General features: G+C 37.8%; 1 protein-coding gene across 1 annotated transcript; it reads right to left on the reverse strand.

The window, feature by feature from the left end:
* Nucleotides 1–1852: 1852 nt before the first annotated feature.
* Nucleotides 1853–7567, reverse strand: ccsapa (centriole, cilia and spindle-associated protein a). The gene is made up of 3 exons (XM_079552789.1): nucleotides 7188–7567; nucleotides 4864–5172; nucleotides 1853–2049 (listed from the first exon to the last, which is right to left on the reverse strand). Exons 1-3 carry the CDS (start codon nucleotides 7560–7562, stop codon nucleotides 1876–1878), a joined length of 858 nt encoding a protein of 285 aa, XP_079408915.1. The 5' UTR covers nucleotides 7563–7567; the 3' UTR covers nucleotides 1853–1875.
* Nucleotides 7568–11329: the final 3762 nt, after the last annotated feature.

Below are 11329 nucleotides of genomic sequence, written 5' to 3' on the forward strand. Positions count from 1 at the left end.
CTCAGAAATATCAAAAATAGCTCCGTTTTGGTCCTCGGTTCAACCACAGCTGCCTTGGTGCAAACATAACGACGTGAAGCAGTGCATTTGGAGACATTCGTGCTTTAAAAATCATATAAACTCAAAACGTTCATGAGAAGGACGAGCTTTAGGGAAATCACTGTTATTACCGTTTCATAAATTATACTGAATATGCTTTAAAGCCACACTGCGCGACATTTGAACCGATGAATGGAATAAAACACAGGCTTGAGTTTCATTATAAGTTGTTATTATTGATGTAGAATGTATGGAGGTCATGCGGATGATGTCACAGAATGGCAACAGAACCAAACTGAGTGTCAATGTGAAAGTTTGATGGAAATGTACAAACTCCAGAACTGGGAATGTTCCGCAGTGGGGCTTTAAAGGAGGACGTGTTCAATAGCAGTGCATTGTCTGCTTAGAACAGGCCTGTCACAATAGCAGCAGGTGAACGCGGTGCCTTTTTAATCCACAAATGCTGAAAAAAATCGGTGAATATTTCATTTTTAATAATAATTTGAAAACAATTTTGGTCATTTTTTTGGTCAATTTTTTGTCACATTTTTGTCATTTTTTTGTCAAATTTTTGTCATTTTTTCGTAAATTCTTTATCAAAGTTTTGTCACATTTTAGTCATTTTTTCCTCAATTTTTTAGTCATATTTTTGTAAATTTTTTGTCATTTTTTCGTAAATTCTTTATCAAAGTTTTGCCATTTTTTGGTCACATTTTAGTCATTTTTTCCTCAATTTTTTTGTCAATTTCTTGTGACATTTTTGTGACATTTTTGTCATTTTTTTGTCAAATTTTTGTCAATTTATTGTCATTTTTTCGTAAATTCTTTATCAAAGTTTTGTCATTTTTTTGTAATTTTTTTTGTCAATTTCTTGTGACATTTTTGTGACATTTTTTTCCACTTTTTCATCGATTTTTCGTCACTTTTTTGTCACATTTCCATCTTTGTTTTCGTCTCAGTTCTGTCTCTATTTTCACAGCTTTTCCCCAGAAGCTTTTGGATTGGGGTAAAGCCAAACTGGAGAGAATGTGCTCGGTTCAGGCGGGACTTAAGGGTTTAAGTAAGTAAAGCGACGAGAAACGTTTCAGCCAAAACAGAATTCATGGGCGATGGTACATTTTCTTACCCCTGGCTTGACCCAAATCTAAAAGCTTTAAGTTTATACACCCTGTAGGCCGGTGTAAGGCCTCATTTGAAAGCTAAGACCTACAAAATGCATCTAAACTGATCTTTTTTTTCATCAAATTTTTGCCACTTTTTTCAAGACGCTTTTAGATTTGGGTAATACCAAATCTCTCAACCCCCACCTTCTCCAAGTGCATTTTCTCTCAGATTTTACCCATATCTAAAAGGCCACCGCCTACAGGCCAGTCACGTATAACGCCTCATTTGAAAGCTAAGACCTACAGAACTGATCTAAATGGATCTTTTTCCTTCGTTCCTGGCGCATTTTTCTGTGGCTCTTTCGTGACTTTTTCGTAATTTTCGTGCCTTTCTCGTCAAATGTTTGTCACTATTTTGATTTTCAAGAAGCTTTTTTACATTTGTGCAAATACCAAACTGGAGAAAACGTGATCGGTTCAGGTGGGGGTTAAGAGGTTAAATCAGTACCGATACTTTTGGAGTCACTTTATCTTCAGATGTTGCTATTGTGACAGGAAGTGTTGGGGTCAGCAGTGATTCCCCTAAAGCTCCCGTGTATAAACTCTTCCCTCAGACCCGGTCGTCCACAGCCCCCACAGCGCCCCACAGCGCCCCCTGCAGCCCCCACAGCGCCCCCTGCAGCCCCACAGCGCCCCCTACAGCCCCCACAGCGCCCCCTGCAGCCTCCCTCTTCTACCTGACGCGTGCGGAGAAGCAGCGCATGTACTCCGTGACCCAGGGGCCGTCGGCCACCGAGAGCTGGCTCCTCCGGATCTTCTCCAGGTCGGCGGATCGGGCCCGGCGCATGAGGGAGCGCAGTCCCGTTTTAGGACGTCCCGTTTGGACACAGGCGTCCGACGTGTGGCTCTGAGGGACACACGCAGGAGACACGTTCAAAAAGCGCAGAGGAAACATCACCGTCAAACCTTTGCCTGGACATTACACACTTATTACTCCCAAGTTTGATTCCTCGGCTACCAGGAGTAGTTCGAAATCCGCACAGTAAAGTGAAGATTACTGTGCGGATGCCAAACTACTCCTGGTATTATTACGCCTTACAATATAGTCCCCCCTTTTATCCGCTTAGAAAATCCACATTGTTTAATTGTGTGTAATTATACTTTGTAGTGGAACACTTCACGTAACCATATTTAAATAGGGGAAACGTGGAAGAGCTTGGTAGCTTCTATCTTGACCTGTTTTGGAGCTATAGAGGAGAGAGGGAGAGGCTAAATGCTAACGCCGTCTGCGCTGTGTTTACGTGACTGAAGATCAGACAGGTCCTAAAGAACTCGTCACAGCTCAGGTAAGAACATATCTCAGTGTGGAAAAACGGTGGCCTGTTCCTTTAAGCTCGTGCATGAGGCACTTCGGACCCGAATCAACGCCTTTTTTAAGTGACAGTGCAGGATTTTAGAGGCTTTAAAAACAAAAAGTGTCGACAAATCACAAAATAATGAATATACCAGACGAATTTGCTTTGTTTTTTTCCAGTGTTTTTAGAACCCTTTTTGCAATTTTTTAGAAAATGGCCACACTCTCTGTCACTACTGGCAACTCCTCCGTAAACAGTTCACACTTTTACGTGGATTTCAAACCCACAAACATGTGACTTTATGTCAGAACTGAGACACGTTAAACTTGTGTCGAGTTGTCGTCGCCCACGCTCAGTTTCACTTGCACTGTCGCCGGTGTAAAGTTCAGACGTGTTTCCGAACTCCACACGGCTCTGGCTTATTAATGAGGCGGCTCCAGTGTCTCAGGGGGATCTGGTGTCCTGGAGGAAAAGGCTTTACTGACCCACATCCCCCACGTTCTACAGGAGCGCCAGGACTAGCACTTCAGGAACCGCTAGAGCCGTGGTAGTTTTTAGTTTACAGATATTGTTTCAGTGGAGAAAACGCTCCTAAAGGGGGATTTGGACCATTATATTATCTTACTGTTAGGGCTGTGCAATTAATCGAAATTCGATTACGATTTCGATTACAACAGTAAACGATTACAAAATTAGCATAATCGCAAAAAATCGATTATAATTTTTTTTTTCAATGTTTTTTTTTTTTTCAATGTTTTTTTTATTATTTTTTTCCACATTTTTTTTCTAATTTTTAATTTTTGGATTTTTGTCACTTTTTTATATGGATTTTTTTCTTTTTTTTGATGGATTTTTTTCTTTTTTTTTAATGGATTTTTGTCTTTTTTTTAATGGATTTTTGTCTTTTTTTATGGATTTTTGTCATTTTTTTATGGATTTTTGTCATTTTTTTAATGGATTTTTGTCATTTTTTATGGATTTTTGTCATTTTTTAATGGATTTTTGTCATTTTTTTAATGGATTTTTGTCATTTTTTTGATGGATTTTTGTCTTTTTTTTAATGGATTTTTGTCATTTTTTTGATGGATTTTTGTCTTTTTTTTTGATGGATTTTTGTCTTTTTTTTGATGGATTTTTATCATTTTTTTTGATGGATTTTTGTCTTTTTTTTATGATTTTTGTCATTTTTTTGATTGATTTTTGTCATTTTTTTTATGGATTTTTATCATTTTTTTTATGGATTTTTGTCTTTTTTTTGATGATTTTTGTCATTTTTTTTATGGATTTTTGTCACTTTTTTGCTGGATTTTTGTCATTTTTTTGATTGATTTTTATCATTTTTTTTGATGGATTTTTGTCTTTTTTTTATGGATTTTTGTCTTTTTTTTGATGGATTTTTGTCTTTTTTTTGATGATTTTTGTCTTTTTTTTGATGGATTTTTGTCATTTTTTTGATGGATTTTTGTCATTTTTTTGATGGATTTTTGTCATTTTTTTGATGGATTTCTTATCATTTTTTTGATGGATTTTTGTCTTTTTTTATGATTTTTGTCATTTTTTTGATTGATTTTTGTCATTTTTTTTATGGATTTTTATCATTTTTTTTATGGATTTTTGTCTTTTTTTTGATGATTTTTGTCATTTTTTTAATGGATTTTTATCATTTTTTTTATGGATTTTTGTCTTTTTTTTGATGATTTTTGTCTTTTTTTTGATGGATTTTTGTCATTTTTTTGATGGATTTTTGTCATTTTTTTGATTGATTTTTGTCATTTTTTTGATGGATTTTTATCATTTTTTTTGATGGATTTTTGTCTTTTTTTTTATGATTTTTGTCATTTTTTTGATTGATTTTTGTCATTTTTTTTATGGATTTTAATCTTTTTTTTTATGGATTTTTGTCTTTTTTTTGATGATTTTTGTCATTTTTTTAATGGATTTTTGTCACTTTTTTGCTGGATTTTTGTCATTTTTTTGATGGATTTTTGTCATTTTTTTTGATGGATTTTTGTCATTTTTTTTGATGGATTTTTGTCACTTTTTTGCTGGATTTTTGTCTTTTTTTGATGGATTTTTGTCACTTTTTTGATGGATTTTTGTCATTTTTTTTGATGGATTTTTGTCATTTTTTTGATGGATTTTTGTCATTTTTTTGATGGATTTTTTTAAAGGCAACAAATAATCGTTTGAATAATCGTGATTTCAATTATGACAAAAATAATCGTGATTATTATTTTTTCAATAATCGAGCAGCCCTACTTACTGTTACTTGTTATTTTCATGTAACTGTGAATCACTTTGAGCACATTTCACTCAGTGACCTTGAAGACTTTCTGACGTCCCGTGGAAACCCTGTGGTCACTCACGTTGTTGGGCGTGCGCCGGGCCTCCATGTGCGTCTCCGTCCAGTCCAGCCGGTCCCGGTCCCGGCTGCTGGTCGGGGGCTGGCTCTTGGCTCTGGCCTTTCGTGCCACGGCGTCGCAGCTCTCCCCGTCCCTCAGGGTTTGAGCCGTGGCCGACCGCGGGGGGCGCCGTCGAGGCCTCTGTCTGGGCCGCGGCCGCAGGACCTCCCCGTCGGACGAGGCGCTGTCGACCGGGCCGTTGTCTGTCGTCGTGTCGTTGTGGAAGCCGTTCACGTTGTTCACTTCGCTGGGGCCGTTTCCTACGACTGTCGCCTCTGGTTACACACAGATCCAGCAGAGAACGATGAAGTTAGAACAGGAACATCACAGGAACATCACAGGAACATCACAGGAACATCACAGGAACATCACAGGAACATCACAGGAACATCACAGGAACATCACAGGAACATCACAGGAACATCACAGGAACATCACAGGAACATCACAGGAACATCACAGGAACATCACAGGAACATCACAGGAACATCACAGGAACATCACAGGAACATCACAGGAACATCACAGGAACATCACAGGAGCATCACAGGAACATCACAGGAACATCACAGGAACATCACAGGCCCAGCACTGGGACTGCACAACACTGAAGAAACATACATGTGTGCAAAAGGATTTTTCACAAACCGCTTCAACCATGTTCCAATTCAAACAAATCATACATACTGTCATTTACGGCCTATAAGACACTTCAATATATACTCAAATATCAACTCAAATGAGAGTCAGCATCATTTTCAAGTCTTTCACTGTTAGAGGATCATTTAAATGTAAATTCAATTCTGTTTCAATACCTTTTAAAGCTTGTAATGAACTGAAAATGGTCATTTGTCATCCTAAAGGGGCCGACCATCTCTCTCCTCATGATTCTGACTCCGCCCCCTCCTTACTGACGTCACAGCCTTGTTGGGACATTGTGGTCGTTCACCTCCATCCACTCCTCCATCCATCTGACCATCCAGGGCTACACGGCCTCATCAGTGAACAAGACTGTTTGAAAATGAGTCTCATGTATTTCTGAGCCACTGCAGCCGTTTCTGCTTCAGCTTCAATGAAAAGCTAGCAAAACTATGTGTATGTTTTTCTCTAAGTCGGCAACCAAAGAGAGCGACCCAATAGTCCTGGTGGACGGGCAAGCACTACAAGTGGTGCAAGAATACAAGTATTTAGGCGTCACCATGGATTCCCAATTATCATTTAAAAAACATGTTAAGAAATTGCGGAACAAAATTAAATTCAATTTAGTGAATTTTAAACATATTAGAAATAACTTAACGGCTGATGCTTCAAAATTGTACCTAAACGCCACAATTCTCTCGCATATTAATGACGAGCTGGTCTCAGGCCAACAAGACCACACTGTGCCTGTAGAAAGACTTTATAAGCAGACAGTAAAAACATTAGACAAAAAGAACAATTCTTATCATTACTGTAAAGTCTTTACCAAACACATTTTTTTGTCTTTTTATGTCTCTGTGATGGTGTTTGTCCTGTCATGGCATCAACCTGCCAGGGGACGATGGATGAAAATTAGCCTATATGTCTAACTCCGGCACATTTACATGTTGAAGAAACACATGTTGATTAATGTGCACTGTCCCAATTCAAATAAAGATATAAAAAAATAAAAATAAAAAAAAGAACAGTTTAGGGGAGGCCGGATAGAAGGTTTATGCACAACTGCAGCCTCTGGAGGGTCCGACCCCTTCATGTTCAGAGACTCCAGAGGCACCAGCAGCTTCAAATACCTGTCTGCTGTTTTGTAGCAGCTGTTCTCTTAATCTGATGTGTTTGTCTGGCAGAAACCGTCCATATTGTGCCTTTATCTGCACAAACCTGTGTGTGTCTGAATCATCCACATATCTCTGATCAGTTCGATGATTACGCTTCATCTTTCATGAAATATCGAAGGTTTTCATACCTAGACCAAGACATTCAACTATTTCACACTTTTCTTCAGCAGAAAGATCCTTGTTCTTTCCCATATTGCTTGAAAATGATGATCTGCTTAATAAAGTGGAACATCCTTTTTCAGTAGTTTTTCCCTTAACTGGGCTTAACCTGAAAACTAATCATCCCAGGTCTCTGAGATTAATGTCAGTGATTCAAAGAGACACAAAACCATCCTTTTTTTTAACCTTTTTGACACTGAAATACAGTTTGCATAATAATTTGGACACATTAGGACATGGCTGGAACATGCAGGGGGAGTAAAACACATCATTGTAACATTTTGAAACCCCTTGTAGAGTCCCTTTAACCTGGACCGTCTCACCTCCTCCGCCTCCTCCTCCGCCTCCTCCGCCGGGCTCCCCCTCCGGCTCCTCGGCCCCAGAGCAGCGCTTCGATCCCGGGCTGGTCCTCAGCTCCATCAGCCTCCGCGTCACCTCCGCCGTGTCCGGAGGCGGCATGGCGGCGGGGGACAGGGGGCCCACGCGGTGGCCTCTGCCCCGGGGGGTGGACCAGCCGCTGGACTCGGAGCTGCTCTCCCAGCCGCCCCACAGCCAGGGCCGGTGGCTGCCCTCCATCACGCGGCGGGACAGGCGGTACTTCACACAGTCCTCGTAGCACTTGGAGAAAGAGTCCCACTTGGGGTCTTTGAACTTCTTCATGTACTCCGTCCTCGACTTCTTGGTCGCCATGGCGCCGCGGCGTTGTCCTCGGCTGAAAGAGGAACTGGAAAACCAAGACAGGGCGTTTAGTGACATTTCAACAGCACCTTATTCAGTCCAAATGATGAAACAAACACTTAATCCTAGGGCTGTGCAATTAATCGAAATCCGATTACGATTTCGATTACAACAGTAAACGATTACAAAATTAGCATAATCGCAAAAAATCGATTATAATTTTTTTTTTTCAAATTTTTATTTTTTTTTCAATTTTTTGTTTTGGTTGTTTTTTCCACATTTTTTTCTAATTTTTAATTTTGGGATTTTTGTCACTTTTTTTTATGGATCTTTGTCTTTTTCTGCTGGATTTTTGTCTTTTTTTGATGGATTTTTGTCATTTTTTTAATGTATTTTATCATTTTTTTAATGTATTTTTGTCTTTTTTTTTAATGGATTTTTGTCTTTTTTTTGATGGATTTTTGTCTTTTTCTTGATGGATTTTTGTCTTTTTTTTGATGGATTTTTGTCTTTTTCTTGATGGATTTTTGTCTTTTTTTTGATGGATTTTTGTCTTTTTTTTGATGGATTTTTGTCTTTTTCTTGATGGATTTTTGTCTTTTTTGATGGATTTTTGTCATTTTTTTAATGTATTTTATCATTTTTTTTAATGTATTTTTGTCTTTTTTTGATGGATTTTTGTCTTTTTTTGATGGATTTTTGTCTTTTTTTGATGGATTTTTGTCTTTTTTTGATGGATTTTTTTAAAGGCAACAAATAATCGTTTGAATAATTGTGATTTCAATTATGACAAAAATAATCGTGATTATTATTTTTTCAATAATCGAGCAGCCCTACTTAATCCATTATGAAAACTAGACAATAATCTGATGTTTTGACTTGACTAAACCAAATTTTTTACCAAATTATTCCCCATTTTTCCCCACACATTTCTTGACATTGGAGATGAAGATGGAGATTTCACATTTAATTGTTCTTTTTAGATAACAAATATTTTAGTATCGGTCTCGGAAAAAGCATCGTTCAGGTTTCGGCATCGAAAACCAAGTATTGTTAAAGTACAGGTGTAAAAAAACACTATTATTACCCCACATCTGTGCCTTTTCGGTTTCAAAGAAATCCACTCAACAAACTGCTGAAAGTGAACTCTGACGTGATGAATTTACATCAGTTTTTTGTCATATTAATCCATTTAAACCAATGTGATCAACACTTTGAGTACAAATGTTGTCAGGCCTGTCCTGAGGTGTGATTTCTCTTCTTGGTGAAATGTGTGAACGTTGTACATAGAACTACAAGAAAACCAAAACCACCGGCTGGACTGGACGGAGACGCACATGGAGGCCCGGCGCACGCCCAACAACGTGAGAGACCACAGGGACGTTAGAAAGTCTTCAAGGTCACTGAATGAAATGTGCTCAAAGTGGTTCAGAGTTACATGTAATAACAAGAAGGTAAATCAGTCCATGAAACAGTGATATAATATAATGGTCCAAATCCCCCATTGAAACAATATCTGTAAACTAATAAATGAATGAAACTTATTCATAAAGCAGCAGTTATTCATAAGTCACAAAGTGCTTCACAATGAAATGAGTGACTAAAAGCTCGTCTGTACAGCTGTTTTTTTAAAGGATCAACAGAGGAAAGTCACACCACAGTTTAGGAGCAGCGGCTTCAAAGCACAAGCCTCCTCTGGTTTAAAAGTGGGTCACTGGGACAGGGAGGAGGTTCTGGCCGAGGACTGGAGGAGCGACCGGAGGAGCAAAAGGCCACAGCAGGTCAGACACATAAGGCCTGACCACACAAGGCTCTGAAAGTCAAAACTCTCATTCACTCTCATCAATCTCACTTTGAAATGATATGGAGTCAGTGCAGAGAATAAAAGTCCAGACAGAACATCCTAATATAACTAAAGATCTGTCAGATCTTTAGTTATATTAGGCTATATTATTGTGCAATGTATTTTTGCAAAAACTGAAAGACTGAAACAGCAAACGGCAGACTGAGAAAGTCTGTGGAGAAGTTCATGCCTTTGGAGCATTACTAAAGTGATACACCTCAAAAGGTTGTGTTTATAGAAAATTGTAGTAGTAGTAGTAGTAGCAGGAGTAGCAGTAGCAGCAGTAGCAGTAGCAGCAGTAGTAGTAGTAGTAGTAGTATTGTTAGAGGTAGCTTAGTAGTAGCAGCATATAAACTAAATTACTGCGTCTTTAAAGCAGCATTATGAACCTTTTATGTAAAAGAGTTATAACGAGTGCTAACCGCTGCGCCACCGTGCATTATACATATACGTAACCATGGATACGGGACGGGTCAATCAGTGAAAACCTAAAAAACAATCCTGGAGCGTCCCACAGGTCATCGGGACGGCTGCGCGAACCACCCAAGCATCCGCGGGGTCACTAAAGGTCAAACACGTATTGGAACAAAATATCGGATCCAATACCAAATATCGATACTTTATCTAGTGTCAAAATAGGGACAAAAAGTGACAAAAATATGACTAAAAAGTGGGGAAAAAAGTGACGAAAAATGTGACGAAAATGTGACAAAAATGATAAAAATATGATGAAAAAGTGACAAAAAAGTGACAAAAATGTGACGAAAAAGTGACAAAAAAGTGACAAAAAATTGACAAAAATGTGAAAAAAAAATTGACAAAAATGTGACGAAAATGTGACAAAAGTGATAAAAATATGATGACAAAATTGGTGAAAATGTGACAAAAAAGTGACAAAAATGTGATGAAAAAATTGACGAGAATGTGACAAAAATGTGACGAAAAAGTGGAAAAAAAAAATATGAAAAAGTGACGAAAAAGTGACAAAAATATGATGAAAAAGTGACAAAAAAGAGACAAAAATTTGACAAAAATGTGAAAAAATTGTCAGTGTCACAATAATTTCAATGCTCCTCGTGTTTGGAGGCATTTTGATCCTGCACTTTGTTACGTTTTCAGTCACAACTCGTCAATAAATGTTCAATGGAAGCTGGTTTATAAACTCTGGACACATAATATTTTTTTTAACATAAAAAGTTGCACAGTGCACCTTTAATGTTTGATCCGACCGGGTGTTTTAGCAGCAAAAACCCCTTTAATCCACAGGTTTGCTTGACCTCCCCGTGAACATCCTTCAGCAGCAGATTAGGGCGAGGATGAGCCTGATTATGGACTAACTCCAGCTCTCTCTGCTGCACACGAGCACACTGCCTCATTATCTCACTCACCTGCTCTAATTACCTGCACATTCACCACAATAACGCTGCCAACGCTTTAAACACGGCCATTAGATCAGCAACAAATAAAAGAGTTGCATGATAATTCCCCATCGGGCCCTTTGGATCATACAAAACACCAAAGCTTTTCAGTGAGATGTGACACTGTGCCTATTAGGGCTGTGCAATTAATCGAAATTCGATTACGATTTCGATTACAACAGTAAACGATTACAAAATTAGCATAATCGCAAAAAATCGATTATAATTTTTTTTCTCAATTTTTTTTTTTTCTTCAAATATTTCTTTTTTTTTCAATTTTTTTTTTCACATTTTCTTTTCTAATTTTTAATTTTGGGATTTTTGTCACTTTTTTGCTGGATTTTGTCACTTTTTTGATGGATTTTTGTCACTTTTTTTGCTGGATTTTTGTCACTTTTTTGCTGGATTTTTGTAACTTTTTTAATGGATTTTTGTCACTTTTTTAATGGATTTTTGTCACTTTTTTAATGGATTTTTGTCACTTTTTTGATGGATTTTTGTCACTTTTTTTGCTGGAT

The sequence above is a fragment of the Gobius niger genome (assembly GCF_951799975.1).
Source record: "Gobius niger genome assembly, chromosome: 3".
Lineage (NCBI taxonomy): Eukaryota > Metazoa > Chordata > Actinopteri > Gobiiformes > Gobiidae > Gobius > Gobius niger.